Source organism: Macrobrachium nipponense, chromosome 8, assembly GCF_015104395.2.
Source record: "Macrobrachium nipponense isolate FS-2020 chromosome 8, ASM1510439v2, whole genome shotgun sequence".
Taxonomy (NCBI): domain Eukaryota; kingdom Metazoa; phylum Arthropoda; class Malacostraca; order Decapoda; family Palaemonidae; genus Macrobrachium; species Macrobrachium nipponense.
This window is the reverse complement of record NC_087203.1, coordinates 35,496,776-35,513,744: the sequence shown is the minus strand read 5'-3', so window position 1 is coordinate 35,513,744 and position 16,969 is coordinate 35,496,776. Positions and strand designations below refer to the sequence as shown.

Sequence of the window (16,969 nt, the reverse complement as noted above, 5' to 3'; positions counted from 1 at the left end):
TTATGGTTATGTGCTACAACTCTTTCAAATGAACGATATTTCGTAGATATTATTACTTCCACGGAATATTATATGCTACAAGTGAAAATATAAAACACACGCATATATATGCATCTTTAAAACATATTTATACATTATATATATGTACAACACACATACACACACACACCTATATATATATATATATATATATATATATATATAGTATATATATATATATAATGTGAGTGTACATATAATATGTTTTAATGATGTATGCATATATATAATATATATATATATATATATATATATATATATGTATATTGTTTATATTTCTTTTATTCATTCACTAATAGCATATAATCTTCCGTGGGTGGGAGTAATAATATTTACACACACACACATGCATATATATATATATATATATATATATATATATATATATATATATATATATATATGTATGTGTGTGTGTGTGTGTATGTGTATGTGTGTGTGTGTGTAAACCATAAACATTCAACATACCCCGTAAATATGTAGACAGCAACCTCCCAAGCATGTACAGAAACAAACACTGAATTACTAAGGAAACAGTCCCCATCCCGATCGTAGAAACCGGAACACCGCATCTTCACACGCTCAAACATTCATAAATAACAACACAACCCCCCCCCCCCCCCCCCCCACAAAAAAAAAGGAGCTGGAGAGAAACTAATTGAAAGGCTCCAGCCTAAATGAATCCCGTTGTCCGGGCTGGTGTGACCTTACTTCGGGCATGGGCGCTGGTTGGCCCTGTATTTATATACCCCTGCCACAACTCCAGGCACATCACTCTCGCTCCTCTTCTTCCAGCGCTCAGACGCACACGCAAACACCGTCGGCCATGGATTACAAAGTAGCTCTCGTGGTGAGTCTCTCAAGTGTCGAGTTGGCGCCTCTTTGATCTGGATTTCCATTCTTCGTTTACATGGTTTAGCAATGGTAGTGAAATGGAATGTACGTGTGTATATATATAATATATATATATATATATATATATATATATATATATATAATATTTATATATATATATTTAAATACACTCAGACATATAATAGATATTGTATATAAATAAAACTAAATCTAAAGATATATATCTATATATATATATATATCTTAATATTATCTTATATATATATATACACACATGGGTATAATGTGTATTTAAATGAATATATATTCATATAGAGATATATATGAATAGAATATATATACATACATACCATATATATATATATATATATATATATATATATATATATATATATATATATATGTATATATCTATGAATGTATATCTCTATATGAATACATATACATTTAAATACACACATATATACACATGTATGTATATATATCCCTATATATAATATATATATGGTCTGAGTGTATTTATATATATATTATATAATAATATATTATTATATATATATATATAGATATGTTATATTAATAGATATATCTATATATAATATATAATATATATATATATACATATAGTATATTAGTATATATTATATAAAAATTAAATATATATTATATATATATATATAATAAAATAGTATATAATATACATATATATATATATACATACATATATATATATATATATATATATATATATATCTATATATATATATATATATATCATATATGTGCCCGTATAAACACACGGGGTGAAATAAGTCTTTGCGAAACTGCTTGTGCTAATCACGTAACGTTTACAAATACTTGCAAGTCCCTCGTGTCCTTTGACATATAAATAAAGCCATTAATGTGCAAGAGGTTGATAAAATTATCAATAAAGCGGATGGACCCTAACTTACTACTGGATTGTTCAGAATCATTGCCAAAATTTGTCTACAAAAAAGAAGCTAAAAACCCAATACTAAAGAGGAAGAAAACTTGACTTGAACTGGTATTATAAAAAAACTGTCTGGGTTCTAAGACAGGTAAAAACTTGACAAAGAACAGAGGAGACCTCCAATATAACGGTATATAACGTAAAAGTGTGCGTGGAAAATTTCAATTTACGAAGCAGTACCTTATTCCTCGTTCAGCTTGGTAACGGCAGGCTTAGTAAGATCTACACAAAACGATGTGTATGTACACGCTCCTGTTTTTTCCTGAGAAGATACTCTATGACCGAAGACATTTCTGAAGCAAAAGGCTAATCATTACGATAATGAAAATCTAAGAGGTTGAGTCGCAACTTTTTCCGAATAGTCTATTCATTCCTTATGTACAGATTTGTTTTATTTAGATGATTCTGATTTATTTGCATTTAACTTATAAACTGATATTCTACTTCAATTATTTCCATAAAAAACTAAAAATGACACTGGTGATATGTTTATTATATGAATGTGGCCTGTGGAGACATGAACTCTCTCTCTCTCTCTCTCTCTCTCTCTCTCTCTCATTCACGAGACAAATGGTGATTGGAGATGATTTTGATAGTGAAAACTCAGTACCTACATGGCAACAGCAATTGAATGAGTTTAATGTGTGTGTGTATGTATATATATATATATATATATATATATATATATATATATATATATATATATATATATATATATATATATGTATGTATGTATGTGAGTGTGTCTAACATAGCTACATAAACTATACCTACCTTACAAACTAATACATTAGCCGCCCAAAGACTTACGCACCGTCACTCAACGCATGCATGCTCTGCTTACTTTCTGGAGGGTTAAGGCTTTTTCTTACTAATATTCCCGTCCTTCGGTCAGTCCAGCACTTTCTAAGGTAAATTTTCCTGCCTCTGAAAGCTGTACATAAACGCTTATTTTTAGTCTATCTATCGTTAAAAAAATAGAAAAAGGCAGTGAGAGTGCTGTATAAAAAAGGCCAGTATTCTGAACGGCTTTAAATCTCTTTTTTACAATTCAGATTCTCTTCACTGGACCGTAGCCCGAGCCACGTTTTTTTCAACTTGTGCCGATACTCTCTTTAAGTGATCGTTAATTTTTCATGAGACGTTTGTGAAATCCTATTAGAGAGAAGTACATAATTATTACCAAAAGTTCAACTTACCATGCTCTGCTTCAGTATGTCCTCATACGGAACTCTACGGTGTATTAGCCGTTGGAAAATAATGGAATCAAAAGTATTACATGACCCACCTTTGTGCCTGGGTTCGACCGTTGTTGTCTTTTGCTCCATTTCATTACGTTTTAAAGTTTTGACTCTTCTGTATGTAAACTTTCTTTGTGCTAAGATTTGCTGTACTGCTCACGACAAACCAGGACCCTCCGAAATCTGAAAGATCAAAGTTGATTAAAATAGTGCACAGTTAAGTAAGTATTCGATATGAATAACCACTGACACAATATTATATATATTGAGTTAAATAAATTTTTTTGAAATCATCAACCACAAAAAAGACTTAATACAAATCGTCTTTGATTGCCAAGCAACAAAACTCAGAAAGGAAAATGGTTATAGAAAAACAACTGCCATTTTAGGTAGATAAAAAGTACATAAATGTTTCCTAGTTTAGCAGTAGAGATACCACGTGCTATTTACCACCGAAGCCATTAACCTTTCGCTTATCCTCTGGCATTTTAGCTGTGAGTTCCTTCACAGAATCTGCAGACATCTTCCTTTTCCTTGTATCCTGATTTGAAGTATAATTCAAGGACATCTAGAGTGTTTATTCAGGACTTTATTGGTTTTTATCTCTTTTCTATTTGGTAATTCATTGCTTGTTATAACCTATCCTTTTATATTTCTACTTATATCTTCTTTTTTCTTTTGGTTTTCTGATTTCACATGACCCTTTGTATTCTGTAGGTTTGGTTTGCTCCTTTAGAGTGAGCACATGTTTGTCCGTCCGTCTGTCATTCAATCAAGGCCAAACGGCCGGTTCGATGGGCATGAAACTTGGCAGGGTTATAGTGGGGACCCCTAAGATGGTTTATAATGGGGTTCCAGCCTAACCCCCCACGCCTCCTGATTTGCTAGTAATAATAATAGTAATAATAATAATAAATGAGAAACTTTAAAAAAAAAGAAACTTAGTTGATTAGGTAAGAGGGAATTTGCCATTATCTGCATTTGGTAGACTCTACATATAACCCACAAACGACTGAGTAACCGATCAGAGAGTTAACTGGTGTTACAACGTTAGAGGTCATATAACGCGATATCTCGAAATATCCTAAATTTAGCTTTGGGAATAGTGGCATTGCATTGTAAAGAATTGATTATACAGAGTCAGGAAATTCTATGTTTTACAGATGATTTTCTGCCCTTTTAATTCGTTTGCCGATTAGTTAAGTGATGCTGATCTCAGAGCTGGTTCTCAGTGAGTTCAAATCACTATAGACGCATAAAATTAAACTTTTTTCGGTAAATTTTTAGTTTCAGCCAAATTTGGAAAAATGCAATAAAAATATATTTGTTGCATGAGAAATAGTGTGGTTTCAATGAATTTAACGTTTATTTTGACTGCAAACCAACCGATTTAGAGATTTACTATGTATACCCTAGTTCATCCCACCAATTATGGGGGACACCCTTTGGGAACCGGGGTTTGGGTGGGAAAAGGAAAGGGGGGAGGGTGTTGGGGCATTGAATGATATTTGCAATAAATGAATAATAAATGTTCCAGCACCCCTCCCCCATACCCTATACTAGGCCTACCGGGGGGAGGGGGGTAGGGCCCCCCAGCGACCCCCCCTTAAAGCCACAGTAATTTTCAGGGCACCACAGAACCTAACAAACCCACCTAACCTAACCTAGGGGCCCTGTACCTACCTAGGCCTAGCGGGGGGGCTCCGCCCCCTGCGACCCCCCTTAAGGCCACAGTGATTTTTCGGGGCACTACCGAACCTAATACAACCACCTAAACCTTACCTAGGGCCTGTACCCCTACCTAGGCTAGCGGGGGGCTCCGCCCCCCTGCGACCCCCCCTTAAGGCCCCATGATTTTCGGGGCACTACCGAACCTTAATACAACCACCTAAATTACTAGGCCCTGTACTACAGGCCCTAGCGGGGGGGGCTCCGCCCCCCTGCGACCCCCCCTTAACCGGCCACCAGTGGATTTTCGGGGGCAATACGACCTAATAACCTTCCACCTAAACTTACCTAGGGCCCTGTACCCCTACCTAGGCCCTAGCGGGGGGGCTCCCGCCCCCCAGCGACCCCCCTTAAGGCCACTTACCTAACATCCATCAAACCAAATCCAAAGTGATGGTACTGCTGTATACATCGTTATACTACCACCATTATAATATACTCTATAAATTAATGAAGCTTACCTTAAACTGTTGGTTGATAAAAATGTGCTGGTGCTTTGAGGGAAAACGTGAAGCCGTTGCAAGGTTCCCTGACATGCAACTTAAAGTAGGAAGTGGCCAGGTACCCGACGACCACATTGCACTGCAAACAATCGGTAGGAAATCGAAGGTCTGTCAAAATTAATGCCAGAAGGGCCAGCCACTACCTCTGCCATAGGTACAGGAAGACAAAATGCAGTTTTTGCTTCATTATTCGAGTATTCAGTCAAACAAGGATACCAGTGGACACTAGACAGGTAACTGTATTACTCCGCTGAAATGCTAGTGAAACTTAGTTATCGACTCATGTCATTCGTAATTGGTTATGAAACCCATGGACGTCATAACGATGTCACACCTCTCCAAAGGCCAATAATGAGTAACTGGAACTGCTTTTGTTTGCGTAAGAAAGTAAGTTAGAGGTCTCATTAAAAGTAAACATTACCGTAGAGGAAACACCTCTCCCGACTTAGGAAAAATTCGAGGTAAAAACTTAATCTTTTTTTTTCTCTGTAAGTATGCATTAGCGACAATAATGTATTGAGAAGAAGTGTTTTGTTATCACGTGCTTTACTCGGGAAAAATATCAATATAATAGATTTCCCATAATGGTTGAAACTAAAACTTTACCCTTTTTTCTTATTTTTGAGGGCGTTCAGCCCAAAATAACCTGTAAAGGCCTGTCCACACTAGGAAACATTGTTTGCAAACTGTTTGCAAACAAACAAGCAATGTTTCCTAGTGTGGACAGGCCTTAAGAAGCAAATCGGGCCGACATCCTTAATATGGAAATATTTTCTTTTACACACAATACTGGGAATAAGAGACACTAACGGAAAAACGTTTCCATCAACAGGTTCTTGTGGCAGCCCTGGCACTCACGAGTGCTGCCCCTCGCAATGTCATCTTCCACAGAGATTTCTTCAACCCTCCAGCAGCCGCCGCAGGCGGCAACGGTGGCGTTGGTAACGGTGGTTTTGGTAACGGAGTAGGTGGTAACGGCGCCAATGCCGGTGCCGCTCAGGCTAGCAATGGCGCCTCTGGAAACGCTGGAGGTTCCAACAACTTCCTCAACCAAGCTATCCTCCACCATCTCTACAAAGAGGAGTTCGACTTCGACAACGAAGACTTTGGACTCTTCGGCCGTGCTAGTGGACTTCTTGGTCAGGGTGGTGGACTTTTCGGCCGTGGGGGAGGACTCTTCGGGCGCGCGGGACTTTACGACTTCGACGCAGAGGATGGATTCTTCCCTTATTTGTAAGCTGAAGTCCTGAGGAGGTCCACTTCGAATGAGAGTTCGAAGTCCTTGGACAGTCATGACATACACCTCACTAATTCCACCTGAGACGGAGTGCGGGAGGCGTTGGCGTTAATTGGCCGGCTGGTGAACAAAATTCCTGTAAATTTAATTGTACCGACCTAGCGTTAAGAAAAACATTCAATTTCGTGCATATATTTATTTCCGTTTTTCTTGAATGTGTGTAATAAAACACTTTCGGAATGAAAACATCTGGCCTTTCACTTTCCTCATGTCTTCAACTAGAAGTCAACTATCGAAGTGTCATCTCAGCCATCAAAACCACTCATTCTGAAACGCCTTAGGAATGTGGCGGGTAAAAATATTTCCTCTCACTAGTTAGTGGGGCCCAGTACCCGGGCAGTGAGGCCGGGTGCCACGACCCCAGGCGATGTGACTGGGTGTTTTTTTTTTTTTTTTTTTTTTTCCCCGAGCTAACGCTCGAACTTTTTATTTCCTTTTCTTGTTACTTCTTATGTTGTTGTACCTGCCCTACTTGTCAGACTGTAAGAATTCACAATTCAGTGTTTACGGTAAACTACCAACAGAGTGGTAGTTTTCCCGTATGTAATTTTCACCATATCTTACCATATTCAGCAACGTTTTGAAAATGGCTTGGTCTTGTTAGTTAGGTCATTGAGTAGGGAAAGACCCTCTCTCCTTCACCCCTCTTATAGCCCCTAGTGCTGTTAAACACTTACGTGGGATTCCGCACCGGTGAAAAGTGCTTACAGACAACAGACAGACAGACAAAACTACTGTATTTTGTAGTAAGATGACTTCTCTACACGTCTTTCCAATTTCTTAAAAGGGAAAGTCGAGCAATGATCCTACAAAATGGTACAGACATATTTGCTGATGACAGATTCATCTTTAATTTCGATTGCCACTATTCTAAATTCCTTCCGAATAATTTACTTGAAAGAAGAAGAAGCTTTCCCAAGTTGATAAAGAATTACGCCATTCACAAGGGAATGCACTCAGCAGAACTAAATAAAACATGATCAATAAATTTTTGAAATATCTTTATACAGATCTTCAGTCCATCTAAGAAGCAGACGGGACAGCATAACTTCAGACCAACTATGTTAGTGAAGGTAACAAGAGTTTGAGCTCGTCAGCAATCTCTGAGCGCCTCAGCGGCGTGGTTGGTATGGTATTAGCTTTCCACCTCGGTGGTCGCGGGTTCGATTCTCGGCCATTCCATTGAGGAGTGAGAGATGTGTATTTCTGGTGACAGAAGTTCACTCTCGACGTGGTTCGGAAGTCACGTAAAGCCGTTGGTCCCGTTGCTGAATAACCACTGGTTCCATGCAACGTAAAAGCACCATACAAAACAAACAAAATCGTCAGCAATCTCAGGGTGAATATTTATGCAAAGAGACTCACAAACGGGACAGGAAATTACTAATCAATGGTTTCGGTGCACAGAGGGGAAGATTACCTCGTCGAGCCCTTCCTGTCTTTAATTAGAAGTGGAGGCATATACTTCTATGGAGTAACGATCAGTCACGTCTCTTATTTAGCCTTCACTATAACCCACCTGTGAATACTACAGCTGACCATCTATCAGGTGCATAATTCATTATGTCAAGAGAAGCACAATGACTCTTCCCGACCGTTAAGATCATTCTTAGTTTCTCGCTGGGATAGCGAGGTTGAGAACCACTGGACTATTGAACCGAATATTGGGTAGACTTACACGCTTAAACTATGAAACAAAAACCTGGAACATGGGACTGATGATGAGAAAAGTTGGAGAATGCTCTTAACCGCATTATAATGGAAGTTCATCATAAAGAAAAGTCTTATTCTGTGACCAAAGCCCAAGTCCATCAAAACGTTTTGTCTAACGACAAGAAGCGATGTAAAAAGTCGTTCGAATAAATTACTTTTTAAGACCAAGGAAGCGAGAGACATGAAAGCTGATGACTGAGATACTGCAAGGAGAGCAGGAAGCGACAAGAGACCTGTCCAGATTAAAAAAATCCTGATGATGCAAAGAAAATTGAAGTAAAGGATCGAGCCATGTGGCTCTTACTAAGGGAAAGCAATCTATGAAGAAATATATACAATAAAGACAGGTCGATAGGAGATACAAAGTGCTACAGTAAAGGCGAAAATGAGGAAGAATGAAATGGTAATAAGAATGAACCTCTTAAATGAGATTGCAAATGGAAGGAAATAAATCATAAGATTATATGAATGAGATTGCTAAAAAAAAAAAAAAAAAAAAAAAAAACAGATAGGGGGCGGAGGTAAATTAAAGAACACACCCAAGGAAAACATCTTGGGGTTTGCGGGTAAAATGATATAAAGCTTTTATAATTTTTTTTTTTGGTTTAAGACATTCAGTTTCAGTGTATCCTTACAGAGAAACTTGCATGGCTTCCTTTCGAAGGTACCATTTTTTCTTTTATTTTTTTTTCCTGCGTTCCTTCGACCCCAGCTACACTTCTTTCTGGCTTTTACTTATCATATGTTCTCTTCCTATTTAACCGTTTAGCTTCTTCACTTTATATTGGAAAAATGTCCACCTTCCTTTTAAGACAAACCGTTCGGGGTAGCTATAGAAGAGGCTACTATAGTAGATTCACATCAACCGTGCATTTGATGTCTAGGCCCGTCCCTTACGACGCTCCTGATTGGCTGTTGATAAGCCAATCACAGGGCTGGAAACTCTTAGTCTCTCGAGAGAGTTCACATAGGCAGGATGTATGTTTCATCTCTCCTGAAAGACGTATCCCTCAGGAGAGGTGGAAGATAGATCCTTCCCATGTGAACTCTCTCGAGAGACTGAGAGTTTCCAGCCCTGTGATTGGCTTATCAACAGCCAATCAGGAGCGTCGTAAGGGACTGGCCTAGACGTCAAATGCACGGTTGATGTGAATCTACTATAGAAACGTGACACAAAGGTTTCGTTAAGCTATGCAATAACAATAAACCATGAAAAATATTGCAAGTTCTTGAGAAAACAACGAATGCATCATCTGCTAATATTAGATTTTAAGAAGTATACATGCAAGAAAGAAACAGTAAAAGAATAGGAATAACTGAAATTATTCCGTTGTAACTTATACCACAGACTTATGACAAAATCAACAGATTTCGTTGGCGTAAAATCATTATGAATGACATTTAAAGAGCTGTTCTATCGATGCTTTTTAATAGACTTGCATAAAAAAAATTATGATGGCTATATTTGGGGAAGAGATGTAAAATCTGTTAACAGAAACAGATGCATCTTGAATACGAACATATAGTTAAATATAGAATTTAGGCCAAAGGCCAAGCACTGGGACCTATGAAGTCAATCAGCGCTGAAATGGAAATTGACAGTAAAGGGTTTGAAAGGTGTAACAGGAGGAAAACATCGCGGTTACGCTATGAAGCAATTGTTAGGAGAAGGTGGAAAGTAAGATGGAAGAAAGAGATGAATGGAGGTACAGTAAAAGGAGCGAAAGGTGGATGCAGTTAGGGGCCGAGGGAAGAGAGAAAAATGATAGAAATGCTTTTCAGGCGAAAGACACAGGGAAGCTGCTGATATTAATATATATATATATATATATATATATATATATATATATATTATATAATATATATATATATATAACTATAGGTGAAAATGCAATCAGATCATAACTGCGTAACCAGCACAAGAGAGAGAGAGAGAGAGAGAGAGAGAGAGAGGAGAGAGAGAAAGGGATATTTAGTACATTGAAGGACACAAGCCAACTATTCATGAACAAATATATGTACATACAGAATATATATATATATATATATATATATATATATATATATATATATATATATATATATATATATAATATATAGGTATTATAATACACATATAAAACATACATACAGACATATATATCTATGCATGATACATACATGAACTTTCTAATCAATTTGTTATACAGCATTCTCAATTGCAACAACATTTTTATGAGGTAACAGAAAATCTAATGAGCAAGAGAAAATCTTGCAAAAAAAAAGAAAAAAAAAGAAATACTATCTAGTAAAGATAGCCATTTTGTTCAGGAATGAAACAAAAACACACCCTTGAACGCAAGTCATCGACGTCACTGCAGGCAAAGACAAATTCCACCTTCCAGCAACGAGCAAATCGAGGAAGCCACAGGAAACTTTTGGCGAGTTAATTGCACGTGGACCTTCCAAGTCAAGTTTTTGAGAGCTACGAAAAATGAGTATAGGCACAGAAACTGAGAACTGATGGAGAAACGCAAGAAAGGTCAGTAGGGATGTAAACAAATCGAAAGATCAACTTGAGTTATAAATGTTACGGCCAGTTCATATTAAATGTTAACTTTCAGCTCCGCAACTTTCGATAGGATTTTAGAATGGCATTTGTTGGACATTTCGTTCGGCTGTCTTCTTTAAAAGAACCTTCGAATAAAACACCAGTCAGCAAATCCACGCATTTAAAATTTGAACTTTTTCCAAAAACAAATTCATTGAAATTCAAATGACTAGAATACATAGGTTCCAAAAATATCCTACAGCTATATGAATAGTTTTATAGAGTGTTTTTTTAGTTTTTTTTTTAATTTGAACTTTTTCCAAAATCAAATTCATTGAAATTCAAAAGACTAGAATACATAGGTTCCAAAAATATCCTACACCTATGTGAATAGTTTTTATACAGCTTTTTTTGTTTTTTTTATTTAATTTGAACTTTTTCCAAAATCAAATTCATTGAAATTCAAAAGACTAGAATACATAGGTTCCAAAAATATCCTACAGCTATGTGAATAGTTTTATAGAGTTTTTATTTTTTTAATTTTTTTTTTAATTTGAACTTTCTCCAAAATCAAATTCATTGAAATTCAAATGACTAGAATACATAGGTTCCAAAAATATCCCACAGCTAAGTGATTAGTTTTATAGAGCTTTAAAAAAAATGTGTCTTGAAATTTGAACTTTTTCCAAAATTAAATTTATTGAAATTCAAATGACTATTACACAAAGGCTCCAAAAATATCCTAAAGCTATGTGAGTTAGCTTTATAGACATAAAAACAAATAATATGTCTCATATTTAAAAAGTGGTTGAATGGCAAGACATTTCAATGCAGGGGCTACTGAGTAGGATGGAATCCAAATGATTATGGAATAACAGTCTAAAATGAATTAAATCTAAATTAGCTATGCTTAAAGTAACGTTAGGTAAGAATCTTAATACTGTAAACTATAGCCTCAATATTTCGGAAGTTTAAGAATGAGATATGGTTTCCTTTCAAGTCATGAGATAGAAACCGTATTGTAACCACACCTGTTGCCACTACGATCATGAGGATTTTGGTCTTTACTCATACATTTCTTTTTCCTTTTCTTTTTAAGCTATCTTTGGCACATTACTTGCTGTATTTTTAATTTTTTAATGTCACCATATATATATATATATATATATATATATATATATATATATATATATATATATATATATACACACACACATATATATGTATATATATATATATATATATATATATATATATTATATATATATATATATACACACATACAGCACATACATGTGTTAGTAACCCCCTGCAGGGACTCTCGTACACTATACTCTGTTTTTTTCCATCTGTCCACCCGCCTGTGGTGTTTGCGTATGGTAACACTGCGTCCCGGGCTTTAGATAGTTATGCTATGTGTAAGTTTTAGGTAAATAAAAGGACAACTGGGTGTATACATATGCAACTGAAAAGTGTTTTAATAGTTTACTGTATGCGAATTACACTGTTAATAATCGAAATAGGATATTATTATTATTGTTGAATGTAAGCTGAATGTAACTATCTAAAGCCCGGGACGCAGTGTTACCATACGCAAACACCACAGGCGGTTGGACAGATGGAAAACAACACCGAGTATAGTTCAAATCTTGCAACAGGAGGTGAACGCTTTTCCTTAGATTCCCCACTTTTATTCCAAGCATACATTGCCAAGTTTATCAAAAAATACGAGGAAGTTGAGAAGTTAGCAGCCGAATTTGACTGTTGATAATATGTACAACACACATCTCTTAAAAAATCATTAGTATACTGTCAGTGTGTGCGTGCGTACACACGCACAGATTTAGTATATATAATATTATATATATTATAATATATATATATTACATATATATATATATATATATTATATATATATAGTATATACATATATATATATATATATATATATATATATAAATATATATATATATTATATATAGATATATATATATATATATTTATATAAATATATATAATATATATGTGTGTGTGTGTGGTGTGTGTGTGTGTGTGTGTGTGTGTTTGCTTGTGAGTTTGAAAGCGTTTGCAATTGTTTGCAAGCAGTTGACGTTAAATGTCAACAAAGGTAAAGTGATGAAGGTAAATGGAAACTAGGAAGATGAAGCAATGAATCTTAATAAATAAACAAGATGGAAGAATGAGGGTAATTGACTCATAAACATTTCAGAGTAAATATAATGGATGATGGCAGTGTGACAGAATATGTGAATCAGAGTACGTTGAGCAGAGCACCAGCGTGTAAGGAAAAGATGAGATAAGACATGAATTTCATAGTCATTGAACCAACTTTCTTTAAGGGAAGGTGAACCTTTGGCTTAGAATTCGTATAAGGGATAAAAAGCTAGCATATACAGGGAAGGACGGACAGGGTGAGGAATATTTTGTGTGAAAGAATGGATCAGTGTGTTTCGAAATGTATGTGGATAGAAAGAACGATGATAAATTGGTAAAAAAGTGCATAATTCAGACGTGTTAGGAGGAAGGAGGAGAATAATACCTAAGAAGGCGTGACCCAACCACCAGCTTACTCTAGACACGTGCAAAATTTAAATAAATACTCTATATGTTATTTGAAATAATTTTCCTGTGCTATATAAAATGCGCATTATATATACATTTTACATTTTCATTCTAAAGAATAAATCATAAATATCCTATCCTGAATTCCTGTAACACCCTTTTCCAGTCCTTTTTACACAGGTCCAGCTATCTTCTGTTACTGTGATACACCTCTTTTTTCCTATTGTGTTTTCATTAAATTTACTACCAATTACATTTATTAATCAACAGTTTCCATATCTTCCATAATCTGCTATCAACCTTTAACTCTTACAAATCCTTTCAAACTTTCATCAGTGACTGCAGTTTCTCGTCACAAGAATAAACAATCACAGCATTCTTTACTCACCACAGTCTCAAAATCCCTAATAAATCCCACTCAAGCGACCTAATTGCGGACAGAAAATAAAAGCAGTAATCCAACTGAGAGAGAAGGAAGGTCAGTAAGTTATGGACAAAAGTAAATAAAGCAAATCTAATACAGAAAAGGAAAACAAAGGTGGGTAGACACGTCAATTATTGATGAATACTATTTTTGCCCAAAGTTTTTTGTTAGAATAAGGCTACAAAAGAACTTGTGGCAAATAGATACAAACCTGTACAAAGAAGTGTCATTAAATACAAGAATTTTATGGAAAAGCGAAATTTTGTCTTTGAATACCGACTTCTCTTAAAATGCTGATGATTTCGTTAAATGATACTCTTAATGCCAAAGTCCATTTGCTAATCTCAAGGTACAGAGAACAAGAATGGCAAAAAGCAAAGAAATATGTTCCGGGAATGATTTAGATCTAGTGATAAATAAAAGGAATGTGGAATTTTTTTTACAAATTACGAAATTCTTCTACGCTGGTTGATGGTTATTTAGATTAGGCTGTTCCTATGCCAGCACGGACCCTTACCTTCATGAGCCCGTAAGCATAATAAGGCGTTAAAAGAATCAAAGACCTGACGAGGTCCTCTAGGCTTTATCAAATCTACACAACCGTCGATGAATTTTTCCTGTAATTCTCTTTCATTTATTACTCGAGAAAAATACGTTCCTTCTTTAAAAGTTAAAATAATTTACTATCTGCGCTTCTTTAGCCAACGACAAACAAACATAAAAACAAATAAACGAGTGAACAATAAATTTTAAGATCTTACAGTATGTGTTAGTTGAGATGTGTGGGGTCATTTGCTTCCATGTGTTTGTGCGGGAGTGTAACACATACAGACACACACTAAAGTACTCAGATGAGAAAAACGAAACAAATATATATTATATAAGTTAGGCATAAAACAATTATTCTGTTTTCTTTATTCATAAACACTCTTATAGAAAATGAAATCTCTTTATTTGAGGTATAACTATAAATTTCTGTGTCCACGACGCCCTAGCCAATGAAGAAAATTAAGTTTTTGATAGCAGTGGTATGCGATTATAAACTGATTTATGACATTAATTTTATGAATTTTATATATTCTCTTCCATTCAATGCTAAGGAATTATAATAAACTTTAGCCAGCATTTTGTTTATAATACCGACAATTTCTTAATACCTAAAAATTAGCAATTTTTTCAGCAATTTCCGACAGTTTATATAAGAAATAAAATATGATTCCACAAGTGATGGCAATATGAAAATATACCCATTTCTGAGTGATTCTTAATCACAGTATGTACCGACATACTCTAGGTTCATTAGAATTTTCCACGTCCCTTTAAGACAAGGTAGAATGGGGAAGGCAAAGAGAAATGTAAATGCATATTGAACTGGCTAATACTTAAAAGATACTTAGGCAAATGACAAAAAGTTATATGAATGATACCATAAGGAATAATGGAGGGAATCGTTATTCAAACCAAATTAAATAACCTTATATCTTGAAAAGTGGATTTAATAGGCAGAACAGACAATTCTGTCAAGATTATAATCAAGGTTATTTTTTGAAAATGAATTTTCAAATAGTGAAGCCAAAGATGAACCATCCAGCAAAATCTTATCATCACCAACCTTTTCTTATTATCATTATTATCCATCTACAGATTATCTTCGCTATTTCGTCCCACTTATATGTTAAATTCTTCAAATTCACATCATTCGATTTATTTAGTAGTATCTTTAACTATTCGAGTTATGTTTTCAGCATCATAACTTTCTTTTAAACTTTGCTTCCTCCACTTTCACCTTTTAATCATCTGACACTTTCGCAACTCTTCTCTAGTTTGTAGTGTGCACATTAAGGAGATCGTTGCTATCTTCATTTTTCTTTCATTCATTCTTCCTATTTTGGTATTTCTACAGAAGCAGTCCGCACGGACTGCAAGGAACGTAACCGCGGATACGACATACACTAGGGATTGGGGCGTCCAATGTATTTCGTCGTGTTTAGTACTGGCCCCTGGGGGGTTAATTACAGTCGTCCGAATAACTATTACTTAAAATTCTTGTTCAGTAGGTAAAACTGCATAGAAAAACCGCAATTGCCATAGTCAAAGACGCCGCTGATAAGTACCCTAGATCTACCCCTATTTTTGTCATATCTTGACATACTGCCTTGGAGCAGTACCTATATATGTCTTTATTCCTGAGTCGGTTTCTCATGTGTCACCATCAGTTATTGTCTTGGTAGCCGGTTCTTTAAACCTAATTTCCTGTACCCATGAATATCATGTGCATCTCCACTGCCTACTTATTCGTAGCCTTCATTACTCTCACGTTCACTGTCCTAACGTTTACTAATCTTCTTTCATTGAATTCGCATTTGTTACAGGAGGCATTGTTTCATCTAGGTTGCTGTTCTACAGAAACCTAATCATCTCACATACTCATCAACTTGAATTACGGGCTGGTCTATGAGGAAGCGCCCGTGCTGGCAAAAGGACAGCTCTATCAAAAACAACAACTGCAATGTTCTACAGAGTTATTTTAGTTTGTTTACGAACTCGTAAGAGTCAAAGGGTCTAAACGTGTCTTTATGTAAAATCTGTCTGGCTGTCCTAGCACTACGGCTCATAAGAAGAACATAGCCTTGCGGCTAATTCATTTGTGCGACTCATTTTTTGTTTTAAGTGGCATCTCTTAGTGACTGGCTTGATCATCAACATTTGTCCGGTCATTGACACAGTTTGAGCATTTACTACAACTAAACAGCCTTGGTATAGTAGTTTAGTGTCTCTCTGAAGTTGACAGCATTAAAATACGTTATATCATTCTGCATATAAACAACATTCACAAGTTATAAATGTAATAGCATTAGTAACTGATCCCGTGAGAAAAAGCTAGATAGATAGATAGATAGCTAGACAGAGAGATTTCTCATACAAGTGCAAGACTGCGAATGGATAAGGATAAATGAAAAAAGTCAAAACGACAATTCTGTCTAAAAATAACGCCAGTTGCCAAATACAATCAGATGTCATTCACAATTAGAGTATGTAAATAAGGAAAATTAATACACGCAACA

The 16,969-nt window shown here is 35.6% G+C and overlaps 1 protein-coding gene across 1 annotated transcript; it reads left to right on the top strand.

Moving 5' to 3' along the window:
* Positions 1-757: 757 nt before the first annotated feature.
* Positions 758-6,840, top strand: LOC135223242 (PE-PGRS family protein PE_PGRS30-like). The gene is made up of 2 exons (XM_064261733.1): positions 758-889; positions 6,190-6,840. Exons 1-2 carry the CDS (start codon positions 758-760, stop codon positions 6,592-6,594), a joined length of 537 nt encoding a protein of 178 aa, XP_064117803.1. The 3' UTR covers positions 6,595-6,840.
* The last annotated feature ends 10,129 nt before the right edge of the window (positions 6,841-16,969 follow it).

Bases quoted from the DNA above. Each gene is read 5' to 3' on its own strand.
- LOC135223242 (XM_064261733.1), top strand. From the start codon at position 758: ATGGGCGCTGGTTGGCCCTGTATTTATATACCCCTGCCACAACTCCAG. The intron at 890-6,189 runs GTGAGTCTCTCA...TTCCATCAACAG, and splicing joins ATTACAAAGTAGCTCTCGTG to GTTCTTGTGGCAGCCCTGGC.